At 33.3% G+C, this 14,196-nt stretch overlaps 2 protein-coding genes and 1 long non-coding RNA gene across 5 annotated transcripts; 2 read left to right on the top strand and 1 right to left on the bottom strand.

Moving 5' to 3' along the window:
• On the top strand, window positions 1-292 carry LOC134681694 (uncharacterized). The gene is made up of 2 exons (XR_010100664.1): window positions 1-112; window positions 166-292. It is a non-coding gene; the product is annotated as an uncharacterized LOC134681694 (long non-coding RNA).
• Window positions 293-2,640: 2,348 nt separating this feature from the next.
• LOC134680636 (uncharacterized) lies at window positions 2,641-7,570 on the bottom strand. Of its 2 annotated transcripts, XR_010100485.1 has the most exons (3): window positions 6,548-7,570; window positions 4,144-4,279; window positions 2,641-2,744 (listed from the first exon to the last, which is right to left on the bottom strand). XR_010100485.1 is itself a non-coding variant. In XM_063539760.1 (2 exons), the coding sequence occupies exon 1, from the start codon at window positions 7,303-7,305 to the stop codon at window positions 6,559-6,561; it is 747 nt and encodes a 248-aa protein (XP_063395830.1). In that variant the 5' UTR covers window positions 7,306-7,570; the 3' UTR covers window positions 3,671-4,279; window positions 6,548-6,558. The 2 variants fall into 2 exon arrangements, 1 of the variants encoding a protein (XP_063395830.1); XM_063539760.1 differs by lacking the exon at window positions 2,641-2,744 and having other exon boundaries at window positions 3,671-4,279.
• Window positions 7,571-10,144: 2,574 nt separating this feature from the next.
• On the top strand, window positions 10,145-14,196 carry LOC134680635 (E3 ubiquitin/ISG15 ligase TRIM25-like). Of its 2 annotated transcripts, none has more exons than XM_063539757.1 (2): window positions 10,145-10,205; window positions 13,004-14,196. In XM_063539757.1, exon 2 carries the CDS (start codon window positions 13,042-13,044, stop codon window positions 14,194-14,196), a length of 1,155 nt encoding a protein of 384 aa, XP_063395827.1. In that variant the 5' UTR covers window positions 10,145-10,205; window positions 13,004-13,041. The 2 variants fall into 2 exon arrangements, with proteins under 2 accessions (XP_063395827.1, XP_063395829.1); XM_063539759.1 differs by having other exon boundaries at window positions 10,153-10,205; window positions 13,029-14,196.

Here is a 14,196-nt window from a genome sequence, read left to right as displayed (position 1 = left end):
TATTTATGCTGCTTTTGGTTGCTCTGGTCAAGCATGTTTTTACTTCATTCGAAAATTTGTTGATTATTTTTATTGCATACTATGTATGTGAGATTTCAACTTTGTATTACAGGTTGTTTTATATGTCAAAATGCACTGTTTTTATGTTATTTATATGTATTACAGGTTGTTTTATATGTCAAAATGCACTGTTTTTATGTTATTTATATGTTTTTATATTCGGTCAAAAGCTCCTTAGAGCTTGTGTTGCTTATTTGTACTCATGCCGAATCAAAATAAAGTTTTCTTATCTTATCTTATCTTATTCTAATCCTTCCCACATACAAGCTTGTCTAAAGTCTGGGTTTTTTTGTTATTTTTGCTACCAATTTTTTTCCATATCCCATGTTAGGATCAATGTAAAAGGTTGAAAATTTCAATTCTGAGTACTTTTTTCGTTATCTGGAAAGTTACTTTTGACGACGCATCTTGATTGTTTATGTAGGGCTTCTTTCTCATGGATATGGATCACCCACGGGGAAAAAATGGAAAATTTTCGAACTAATTTGACTTTTATGTATAGCAAAGTCCGAATTATATTATTAAAATAATTTAAATTCACAAGCTAGTTATTTTGCACCAAACATTGCTATGACATGCCTTTTTAAAATATGATTGAAAATATTATATGTTTAAGTAAAATTATATTTGCAATTGCTGACCAACGTTGATAATTAAAATTATGCAATGAACAGTATACTTCTGACAGATATTTGGTTCTCCTTAAAAATTATACTGGGTCATAACATATCTTAATTACAATCCCTAGTAATCTGAATATATTTATTCAGAAATGCACAATATATGTGTATAAATCTACATGTTTTAATACGACTGCAAAAAAAAAAAATGAAAAAAAAAATGGTCGTATATTGCTATCACGTCGTCGTCGTCGTCAGCGTCGCCGAAGACAGATGTTTTCCAGATAATAACTTTTGTATAAGTAAAAAAAAAATCAATTAAATTTTAACACAAGTTTTATAACTGTTCCAGACCGTATGAGTATTTGGACCGTACGCGTACGGTCCGGACCGTATACGTATACTCGTATGGTCCGACCATACGCGTATGGTCCAGTACGAGCTGACCATACATGTTATTGTTAATTGGTTAAATTTAAACAAACATTTATCACAATCTTTATTTTTATTTTTATAAATTGTTATTATTACAATTAGATGGATAAAATAAACAAATGAACAAGTGAAATTAAATATTTGTTTAATTGTATATCTGAATTCTATGTTGATACTCTCGGCCAAGCTACCACAAGTAATGTAATATATTTTACATTTATATGTTTGCAGTTCATTCATGTTCCTTTGCATTTGCAGTTCATTCATGTTCCTTTGCATTTGCAGTTTTTGTAAAGTTTCTAATATTCTAAACAATTGTCCTCCCACATTAATGCTTACTTCTGTGTCAGAAATTTATTATGTGTCAAATATTTAATTTCATTCAAATTCAGACCTGAATCAAGCGTGAATAATGTGTCCATTTTTGTCCGAACGGTTTAGGGTTGGACCTCTGCGGTCGTATCCAACTGCATTCGGACGAAGCAATTTAATAAACACTTTAAAAATATATATACATATTAAGTTGTGAATATGGTGTAACTGATCCTCAAAATATATTTAAAATGCCCTGCATGGTGTGGAATAAATTTGTGTTAAATTGATCATACTTCTTAACTTACTTATTTCAATCAGTTTTAAATATTGTTATAGATGATAGTTAAAGGCAACGATATTACAACAACTGTTCAGCCATTACATTTAAAAGTTATGTTCCCGCGATAATCTCAACAATTGTATACTGCCTTAACATGATAACATATAACAATAACTGTTTAAATTTGTTTGCTGGGCATTAATTTACCGTAATTTACCAATTATGGATTCGGTTATTTCCGCTAAAAAACGAAGTTTACCGAATGATCTCATCATTCATTTATCTCATCATACATCAATCTCATCATACAACAAAAAACGTATAATGTTGTGACCACTTCATATAATGTTGTGAGCACTTCATATAATGTTGTGATCACTGCATATAATGTTTGGACCACTGCGTATAATGTTGTGAGCACTTAATATAATGTTGCGAGCACTTCATATAATGTTGTGAGCACTGCATATAATGTTGTGAGCACTTTATATAATGGTGTGAGCACTTAATATAATGTTGTGAGCACTTAATATAATGTTGTGAGCACTTAATATAATGTTGTGAGCTCCTAATATAATGTTGTGAACACTTTATATAATGTTGTGAGCACTGCATATAATGGTGTGAACACTTAATATAATGTTGTGAGCACTGAATATAATGCTGATCATTAACATAAGGCAGTCATGGCGTTCCATACGAAATACCCAATACACGTTCTTGGCACACTTATGTTCTAATTCGCCAAGCTTAACCGAACATAAATTATTTAGTCAATAAAACTCAACACATGTATACAATAGGAATGAGCTCTCCTTGTGAGTAGCACACTTGAATGAGCTCTCCTTGTGAGTAGCACACTTTTACTTTATTTTTCTTCAAACAACAAAACCATTTCATATATATTCATATTTCAATTGTCATTCAAACATCCATCTGCATCAAATTGCTCCTAGTAAATCACACAATTTTCTCAATATAACAAAACACCGTATCAGGACTCCATCCCACTAAAAATCAAAATCAACAACAATCTACAAAACACAATAAATACATTATTATTACAATATATCTTGTCACATCATTACTGTCTAACTTAAAGGCTATCAAAATGGGTGGGGTGGGTGGGGGATGTGTATAACGAAACGGAAGGTATGCTACTCTGTAAAGGCAGAACTTCGAATAACTGGTTATAAAAATATCTTATATTTATAATGAGATTCTGCACGAGAATCACGATCCTACCCTCGTACAAACGGGTAGAATACCTGCATTGCGACATACAATAGCCAATCAAATCATACAATAACAAACCAGGTATGCAACCATGTGCTCATCAACACGTGTTGAACATAAACAAACACAAACAAGTCATGTGCTTCCGATACTATTAATAAATATATTTATGTTCTAATTCGCCAAGCTTAACCGAACATAAATTATTTAGTCAATAAAACTCAACACATGTATACAATAGGAATGAGCTCTCCTTGTGAGTAGCACACTTTCGAAATGACAAAGTAGATAAGAAAAAACTGGTATGAAAATTACAAGCCAAGATTCTTAGTAACGAGTAGTTTTTCAGAAATATTTTCACGCACATATCCGTCTTTTGCTGTATCTGAAGACCATCTACCGTGTTTCTTAAATATTCTATCTTGAATACCAGCAGCAGCCGCAGCTGTTGCTCCACCTGCTCTTAAACTATGCAAACCAAATTTTGATTTGTCTAATCCCAAAGATTCTAAAGCCTCTAACAGTACTTCTCTGGCTCTTGTATAAGACAAAGGCGCATGACCCCTTAGCACGTACGTGTTAGTCTTTTTACGATATAAAACTGATCTAAATATGAATTCTACAGAATCGTGTTTAATGTTCGCTTGGTTCAAGTATGTTTCTAACATTTGGACTGGACAGGTAACCGAATATGTTCTGGAAATAAAAACATGAGTTCCTGCTCTTTGTTGGTCCGTTTTGCTTTTTTCGATGAATAAAGACATATATAATGAATGAAATGAAACATCTGACCTTTTTAAATTAACTAATTCTGAAAATCTTAAAAATCCGGCATAGCTAACGAGACACATACATGCTATTCTTCTATGATTTAAAGTACTATTTGTATTGCCGTATTTCAAAACCAGTTGATTAAGAATATGAGGAGTTATTGGTTCCTTCTTGTTTACAATGTGATGACCGATTGACCTTTGTGTACCTTCTTTTACGGAAGTACAAAGAAAAGAATCACAAGGATTTACATATCCAGCTAATTTGTGTGTCCATTGAATGGCATAATATGCTTCATCTATCTTTGCAGAAGAATTATAATTTTTTCGTAAGTGAATCAAATATAATGAGACATTGTAATCTGATGCCGGTAAAGGCTTTATATTAAATAAATTACACCATTTACAAAAGCTATTAAATGCATACCTGTATTTCTTTCTAGTATTATCAGCTCTAGAATTTAAACAATAATCTGGAAGACATTTTGCAAGATTGCTAAGAGCTTCATTCTGTGGTATTTTATCCTTAGACCAACGACCAGTACTAAAAACATCTGCAAAACGTATAAATAAAATAAACAAATAATAATATTATAAAACTTTTTTTTTTTTTTTTTTTTTTTTTTTTTTTTTTTTTTTTATATATCTCATATACATCGTACTATTCACTAGACCTTGCTATATCAACATATATAGCCGTGTCATACATCTTACTACATGTATTCTTGCTATATCAACATACATAGCCGTGTCAGAACCAAATTTGCAATACAATGCAAATTTCACATATTGTAAACAATTAACAATATGTACAAATAAACTCGAACATCATTAAGTCGCTTTCATCTTAATTGCCAGTATATCAGACTTAAAATGCTTGGTACCAAAAATGGAGTTTTTATTCTGTCCTTGAACAAATATATTCTGACCTGATGAAAAATCAAGAACTTCTATAACGTAAGGTTGAAATTCCAATCTTCTATTAAAAATCAAAGACCAAAATGCCGATGAAGGCCATTTTGGAACGATCAATGTTCCCTCAGCTCTACAGAGAATGAGATGTTTAATACTTTTAGCCACTAAACTTATCGGAGGAACCATCCAATTATTTTCCATTGTCCAATTTTGAGCAAAAGCGTCAATAGCAGTGCTTCCTGGATTCCAAAATTTTGAGTTGAACCTTTTCAGTTTTGTATTATGAAAATTGGCAAATCTATCGATTGTGTAAGGACCCCAAATTTCATTCATGAAAGTAAAAAACTGAAACGAGGTTTGCCAGTCATCAATATCAACCATTTTAGATATGAAGTCAGCTTTGAAATTTTCACACCGAGGTATCCAAGTAGGACACAACGTGATACCCGACCTTGTACATGTTCTAAAAATATCATAAGCTAAATGTTGTAAATGCAACTTTGTACTGCCTTTATTGATTATATTTACACAATTTTGGTTGTCTGTATGCCATTTAACTATTTTACATTTCAGATCGTGTTCAAACGAATTCAACGATAACTGAATAGCCCTGAGTTCACGCCAAGTGGAACTCAATTTTTTCTCATTTTCATTCAACATACAATGAAAAATCTTTTCATTTGATTCAACAGTATATGCACCTAAAGCTACATTACTTGCATCTGAATATATCATAATTCTCGGTAAAGAATCATTCAATAAACGCTTCTCATTAAGCTCCAACAAGTTTTCCTGCCAAAATTTCAATTCAGCTAATACACATTTTTCATATACTAAATATAGTTTTGAATCCCACGTTTTTCTGTTTTCTATCGCGAAATATATATGCCTCGTCATTAAATTTGTGACATTACCCATAACTGGTGACATTGATATAATTCTTCCGGCAAATTGAGCCAGCATACGTGCGTTCAAATTTGAAAATGATTTTAGTATAATATCAAGAGAATTTTTAGTGTCTTTAATTCTGCGCTCTGGCACCTTTAAAGTAAAATCTTTAGAATCCCAAATCAATCCTAACCATTCTAAACACTGAACCGGTTCAAAAATTGATTTTTCTTCATTGACAATAAATCCAGCCAGTTTAAGTGATGACTTTACAAATTCAGAAGTATCTTTACAATTTTGATAACCTTCATCCATGCCTAATCCATCGTCCAGATAAAGAACAATATTAACACCATTTTCTCGCCAATACTTTACCATTGGTCTCAAACATTTAGTGAATATATAGGGGGCGCTACTTAAACCAAAAGCTAATACAGAAAAGCAGTAAAACTTGTTATTCCAGGAAAAACCTAAATATGTTTGTTGTTCTTTACAGATGTCCAAATGAAAATATCCAGATTTTAAATCAAACTTAATTAGAAAATGATCTTTTTGGAAGAATTCCATTGCAATTTTCCAATCTTCAAATTTTACCTTGTTTTTCAAAACATAGAAATTCAATTCACTTAAATCTAAAATCAAACGCTTTTTACCAGTCTTTTGTGTAGCAACACTGAGAGGATTAACGACGAATGGTTGAAATGGTACTTCTAGAATACAGCCATTGCTAATTAGCTCAGTTATCGCTTCATTTACAAACAAACTATTTTTTAAAGCAGATTTATTATTCCGAAATTTCATTGGAGGGGGTTGTTTCATAAATGGAATTATATAACCCTTTTCAATGGTGTCCAACACAAATTTGTTGGCCCCAATGTGTTTCCAAAACTCTATATGTTTAAATAAGCTTGATTTTACTCCTTTGGCGATTTTTGAAAAATCTATATTATCAAAATATTTAACATGTTGAAAGAGAACATTACTATGACCAAATAGCATTAAATTGTCAACAAAAGAAATATACTCATCTTGTATCTTTTCACTTTGACAAGTTTCCAAAGGTTGGTTTGTTTGTTGCTTTTGGGCAGTTCCTCTTGAAGTGGCCAGTTTGGTGACACTCGTAACAGGTGTCGTATGGGGTCGCCTCGCGGCGACGGAACCTCGGAAAGGGCTGCTGAGTAGCGTTGTAAGGCTGATAGTAACTGTTACTAGTATCAGTAGAGTTGGCAGGTCTAGAAACGGTGGCGGACGGTTTTGAGTAAGGTTTTCCACGGGTTTTCTTTTCTTTGATTGTCTTGAGGGCCCTGCTTTCTGCTTGCCGTAAGCGTTTTTCATCTTCTGAATCTGATGCCAGGTCATCACTTTCGTATTCTCTGACTGTGGACCAGCCTGCTGGCGACTTGTCGGCAATTCGAATCAATTTATTCCTCCTGTTGATTTTAAGAATAAGGCCTGATATCAAATTGGTGCTAACGGAATCTTCCGCGGATGTACGCTTCTGAAGTTTCTGCAATTCGGAAACTATATCTGAGTTGAAGGAGTATTGAATCTGATTCCCTTCCCCCTTAAGCTTAACAGACACCTCTTTCTTGAGCTTCTTAGCTAGGGAGTCGTTCCCGGAGACTAACTCGTTCTTCAGAGAAGAAATCTTACTATCAAAATAAGATGTAAAAAGTTCAAAAGTTTGATCACTTATCTGTGGTACAGAACTAGACTTGGCACCTGAATGTACTGGTGGCTCGTGCAAAAGCAAAGTGTCCTCGTCGTCTGAGTGGTTTTCGGTCATTATGTGTATAACGAAACGGAAGGTATGCTACTCTGTAAAGGCAGAACTTCGAATAACTGGTTATAAAAATATCTTATATTTATAATGAGATTCTGCACGAGAATCACGATCCTACCCTCGTACAAACGGGTAGAATACCTGCATTGCGACATACAATAGCCAATCAAATCATACAATAACAAACCAGGTATGCAACCATGTGCTCATCAACACGTGTTGAACATAAACAAACACAAACAAGTCATGTGCTTCCGATACTATTAATAAATATATATATTTTGGGAATGAGAGACAAAATACGTTAAGGTATTGGACGGACAAGGTTTTGCACAAATTAATCCTTGATCGTTTGGATGTTGAAGAGCTGCAGCCAAACCAGTAACCTTTGTCTTATTCATCACGAGTAATTTTCAAAAGTAAGCCCAAGAGAGTATCTTTGTTTTAAGTAGTAGACACGTTTTTACAGAGAAAAAACACGCAGGCGAGATTGAAATAGACATACAATTTTATGGGTAACTCTGAAATACATGCAACGAAAGGATCTAAAAAATGTAACATTACATGTTCGACATAAACAGTAGAAAAAAATGCAACTTGCAACAATTCAAATCGGCAGCTTAATACAGCTACTTGAAAAGGTAAGATCTAGGGTGTACCTGCTCATTATTTTTTCATGGTTTAGCATATTATAAAAGGGCAAGATTTTCAGGAGTACTTATAAAAGTTAATAACGCGTGAATATTTTCTCGTCCTGAGTATGCATGAAATAATTGTCACGTTCAACAAACAACAATGATTTTTTATGCTCTAAGGGGTTTATAAAGGGTAGCTAGCACAACCGCTTACGGAAATTATTTCACCCATAATTTTTTAAGCGAAGAATATTAAAAAAAACCATTTTAATCCTCGGGATGTGCGGAGTACGAGTTGTCTCCCATCTCAACGACCACGGTGTGATAAATGGTATTTAATATTTTCTGTCTCGTCTCAGTGTCTATGCATGTGATGATATACATGCTAAAAACTTTAAAAAAAAATCCAATTCAAGTTATAATTAAAAAGTCGCAATGGAAAACTCTTCATTTGAGAATGTAGAAACAACCATGTTCAACTTGGTATGTATACATGGATATAAGGAGATGTGGTATTTCACAGGACTAGTGCACACTTTTATTTACAAAAGAATGGGCAAGCTGAGGATTGGGTTTGTGGCCTTCGGCTGTTCTTCATTGGCCGGGTTGTTGTCTCCTTGACATATTCCCCATTCTCATTCTCAATTATATATGTAAAAATGTTTTGCATCTTCAATACACCCACTTTACAGTACAGAGCTAAGAGATGTTTATAAATTATTTGAATTAATTATAAAGACATATTTTCTTTAAACAACCGGTTATGGCAGATGCTAATACTTATAATAATAATTTTAAAAATGCATATTCAATAATCATGCTTATTCCTCTGTGAAAAAAACACGCAGAAAGAAAAAAGGAATTGAATTGCATTTCGGCCACGACAAAAGTCACAAGAGCAAAAAATAGTAAAAATAGGCAAAATCTTATCGCAAAGTGGAAGTAAAACTCTTTACGATCAGTCGTGTATTAAAGGGTTAACTGTTTTGTCCAGAAAAAAATGCATAAAGAAATGATGTATTTTAATTCATGAAACATACTGAAACATTTTGAAAAGGGTAAAAAACAATTGATATTGAAATAAATAACTTATGTGGAGTGATCAAATGCATCAAAAAGTTGTTTAGATGGTCACTTTTGTGTGTGTGGTATCTAGGGAAATTAGTCCAGGGCCCGGTTGTTCAAAAGGCCGGATAAAGTTATCCACTGAATAAGCTTGTCCACTGGATAAATGTGTATCCAGTGGATTACTATCCAGTGGTTAAATTATGTTGTTCAAAACCTGGTTAAGGATTGGTTAGTTATCCACTGGACACAATATTATCCAGTGGACAAGTCCCATAACTCTTAGTACTTCCTGTAACATTTGCAAAATGGAACCAGAAAAGGGGAAAAGAGCTGAAAATTTTACAGAGGCAGAAAAGGTCTTCCTTACGGAGCTGGTAGAAAGGAAAATTGACATAATTAATTCAAAATTCACAAGTACTATAACTAATCAAAAGAAAAAACAGGTATGGGAGGACATTGCCAAGCAATTGAATTCCAGGGGTGCTGCCCAGAGAACTGCAAACCAAATTAAGGAAAAGTGGAGGAAGTCGTGTGGGGCAGCAAGGGAGGAGACAGCAAAGGACAAGGCCCATGCAAGGACGACTGGCTGTGCGAAAATTTGTTTGCAATTTTGTATAACGTTGACGTGTTGCACAATATGCATTTTCATCCTATCTTATGCTCTATTTATTTAATTTTAAGCTCTTTCCAGGCTTGGATATTCATTTATCAAATTCTGCTGCTACCCTCCCGCAGAAATCAAACGGTCGTCCCCCAATGATATGTAAAACAAAAAAAATCAAGTGCTAAATTAACAACGCGTTATTCTTACAAATGGCTTCCATTTTTCACGATTGAAAAAAAAGTGGCATAATGTGCAGACATTTTTTACGAAGAAGATATTTGACTGTGTGTACAGACATTCAATAAAAAGAGAAGAATTCTTGTTAAGTAATGTCTAATAATAAAAAGAGAAGAATTAATTACGGTAACCAATAACTTCATCCGGTTTACCACTGTTTACGTTTTTCAAATTTGCAACTTTATCCTACACGGGCGCTTTTTCATTTAAATACTGTCACACATATTTATAATTTGTTTGTCATTTATTTTGCTTGATTCAATACGAGTTCATCCAGAATTATTCATCACGTGTCATTCCCCGTTCCATATTGTCCCTATCAATCTGAGTGTATTTTGTCAACACTGCTCATTCTTTAGGTAAGTAGCAATAGTTAAGTAAACCAACTTATCTAAAGATTAAAAAGCAGTAGCTTACAGGTTTGAGACTTTAATTAGATTATTTGCTTCTTATCTATTCTGTTTATAGTTAACGTCAACTCTCATTTAATTAACGCTCAGTATTTTACCCATGTCGGATATCAGAGACAGAAGATATTTTAAACTCACAACTTTTTGGTTGATGTTTCAATTTAAATAACAAATATTACAAGGACTCGTTTAGCGAAATACGAAAAACAAAATTGCAGCGATTAAAAATGTTTTCTGCATCAATTGCCTGAGACCCATCCACTTTTTTTGCTTACCTGGACCAAAGGACTAAGTGAGCTTTTTTCATCACTTGGCGTCCGTCAACGTCGTCATCGTCCGTTAATTTCGACAAAAGTCTACGCTGAAACTACTGGGCCAAATCAAAACAAACTTGACCTAAATATTCTAATGGTTACCTAGTTTTAAAAACGTATCAGATGACCCCGCCAATCAATTAAGATGACCACCATGCCTCAAAATAAAACATGAAGGTGAAATGCATTTTCTATACTTACATCTTTACAACTTAAGTATTTAGAGGTAATCTGACACGGCGTAAAAATGTTCATTATGTCAAAATATATATCGCCCCATGTAGTCATCTTCAGACGCATTAGACAACCCATGAATTAGTAATTTTTAAGACAGCTTAAAAGTTTTGGTTATTATCTTGCATAATATAATAAATAGTAAAACATTTTACACAGCAACATTGTCAAACAAAGTAAGATCTTCAAATATGTCAACAAAACCAAAATTGTCAATTGTCCCAATAAAGAGTATTAAATTGCTCTTTTCATTTGAATTTTTCACAATTTTCTTTATAGATTTCCTTAATCTTTACAAAAATCTTTTCCTCTAAAACTACTGGACCAAATATAACCAAACTTGGCCTAAGTCATTCTTAGGGTATCTTGTTTATAAAATGTATGATAACCCTGGCCATCAACCAAGATATGTCCACCATGGATAAAAGAAGAACATTGGGGTAAAATGCATTTTTCCGCTTAAATCTCTAAAATTAAAGCATTTAAAGAAAATCTGTCCATGACAAGGATTATTGAATAAATAAAGGCAACAGTAATTTGCCGTTGATCGAAATTCATTAGTCTGAGGGAAACCCATCAAATATAAACACAACATTAGAATGTAACACATCCAGAAACGAACTATAATATAGCAATGGCCATTTTCCTGACTTGGTACAGGACATTTTAAGAAAAAAAATGGTGGGTTGAACATGGTTTTGTGGCGTGCCAACCCTCCTGCTTTTATGGCAATGTTAAATATAACATTAACATGACAACATTACATGACAGGACTACAATACAAATAAGTAGGAGAACATCTAGGTCAGAGAAACACACGAATAATAGCTAACAAAAGGTACCAGGTTTAAAATTTAATACGCCAGACACGCGTTTCGTCCACACAAGACTTACCAGGGACGCTCAAATGAAAAATTCGATGGCTAAAACAAGTACAAAGATGATGAGCATTGATGACCAAAAGTTCCAAAAAGTTGCGCCTTATACGGCTAGGGTTTTCTGTCTGGGATAAGAAAATCCTTATTATTTAGAATAATTCATACTTTTACAAACAGTAATTTAAAAAAAATGACTTTATAATAGATATACATGATAAAACCGTGGTGAACTATAGAATAAAGAACTATCTGACCATAAATTTTCAGACGCATCAGACAACCCATTGTTGGGTTGCTGCCCATGAATTGGTACTTTTAAGGAATTTTGACGTTTTTGGTAATTATCTTGCATATTATAATAGGAAGAGATAACTGTAAATAGCAAAATTGTTTAGCAAAGCAAGATCTTCAAATAAATAAACATAACAAAAATTGTCAATTAACCCCATAAAGAGTTAATGCCCTTTTAAGTAAATTTTTCTCAATTATCATAATTTTTTGTAAATTCTTACAAAAATCTTCTCCTCTACATTATAGATAGAGGAATTGTAAAAAGTAAGAATGTTCAGAAAATTAAGATTTTCTACAAACCAGTCATCATCACCAAAACATAGAGCATTTGTCATGAATATAATTTTTGTCTATAATGTGTGACCTTTGTTTAATATGCACATCAACGTAGGTGAGCAACATTCAAAGATGTACAACTTATGTTTATTATTATACTTTACGTCAAGATGCCAGATTTTGACAATGTTTTCTCTGCTCTATAACAATCCCAGCTATTTGCTTATACACAGACAGGGTTATTGCATCTGTAATCAGCACATTTATTCTAAAACCAGTTGTTGGCGTGATACAGGTTATGCTCTTTTCTATTTTTTTGTGTTATTTTCATATTTCCTGAACGGTATGAGAAAAAGATACTCCTCACTAGCGAAATATCTGTTCTCAGCAAATGATTGGTCCAAATTTAATTATAACATTTAATTTATCTTAATTTCTTATGACTTCATTTATTGAAACGTCATAAAAAAAGGCTGCAATGCCGGATGACTATGGCTAGGGAATGTAATTGCACCACTCTTCTTAGTTAAAGAATCCGACTATATTTTTCCCACTAACAAAAATAACCGTGTTTTATTTTGCCTATGAAACACATATTTGAAGAACAATTAAAAATATCCTGCCACATTACAAACCGACCCATCATCTACTTTGATATATTTTAAGGTCCTCCGTTTTAAGGGACGCATATATATATTATGTACAGATTAAGTTCGGTAAAGACTATATGATAATTATTTCATCTGCTTTTCAGAATTGATTCATCATTTTCTTTGAAGACATCAATAAGGGATGGCGACTGAAACAAGCTGCGTCTGTGACGTATGTCACGTCCGTCATATTAGATCTACTGTAAGAGAATATTGTCCACAGTGTGACCAAAACCTTTGTGGCGATTGCTCAGAACATCATCGAATAGCTAAAGCCTCTAAAACTCACGAGACCATAACTTTTGAACAGTACAAAACATCACCTTCCTTCGTTCAGAACATAAATCATCGATGTGACAAACATGAGTATCCTTTAGAATTTCATTGCCAATCACATAATAGTCTGGCTTGTAAGAGATGCATTGTTATGGAGCATAAAAAATGCGATGATGTTGTTTTATTGGATGATGTTTCAAGCGGATTTAATTCGTCAACTGCTTTAGAGAAGTTGGAAAAATCACTGCTTGATGTAAAATCAGTCATCACAACAGCTATATCAAAAAGCAAAGACAATCTGAAAATGTTACCCACTAATGAGGACGACGTCGTTGAGAAGATCAAGGATATGAGAAAGAACATTAATGACCATTTTGATAAGTTGGAACAGGATCTCATACTAAAAGCATCACAATCGAAAGTTAAGGCAAAAAGGTGTATATCACGAGTCATGCGAGATTTGGAAACTGAAAATAAACAAGTAAATGAGATATTCAAAAACATCGAAGTTTTAAAGGAATGCGCTTCAAGCAGGCAATCGTTCATTGGAACCCGAAATCTAGAACAATCTTTACAACAACTAAGAATACAGTTACAGAGTATGTACGAAAAAGGCGATTTTCATGATGTCAAAATCTGCTGCGAGTTTGAAGATTCGTTGGTCAATAAAGAAGCAATTAAATCTATAGGTTGTGTATTACCAAGGAAAGTCAACGTTGGTTTCACTTTGAAGACGATAGCTGATAAAGCTGGACAGACAATGGACATCTTTAAAATTGATGGCGTAATGGTTGAACAACTTGAGAGGATAAGAGTTTATGGAACTGAAATTACAGCATGTATGATGATGAAAGAAAATATAACCTTATTTTTGAATAGAGAATTGGATCGCCATTCAAAGGTTTTAAAGTTTATATCAGGAAACTTTGAAGGAGATATAAATCTATTCCCTGCATCTGTTTTTGATATTGCTTATTTGGACGAAAAACGAGTATTGGTTACAACCGGAGACAGCAGTTAG

The sequence above is a fragment of the Mytilus trossulus genome, chromosome 8, assembly GCF_036588685.1.
Source record: "Mytilus trossulus isolate FHL-02 chromosome 8, PNRI_Mtr1.1.1.hap1, whole genome shotgun sequence".
Taxonomy (NCBI): Eukaryota; Metazoa; Mollusca; class Bivalvia; order Mytilida; family Mytilidae; genus Mytilus; species Mytilus trossulus.
The sequence above is the reverse complement of the archived record's forward strand: the minus strand, read 5'-3'. Positions and strand labels throughout refer to the sequence as shown.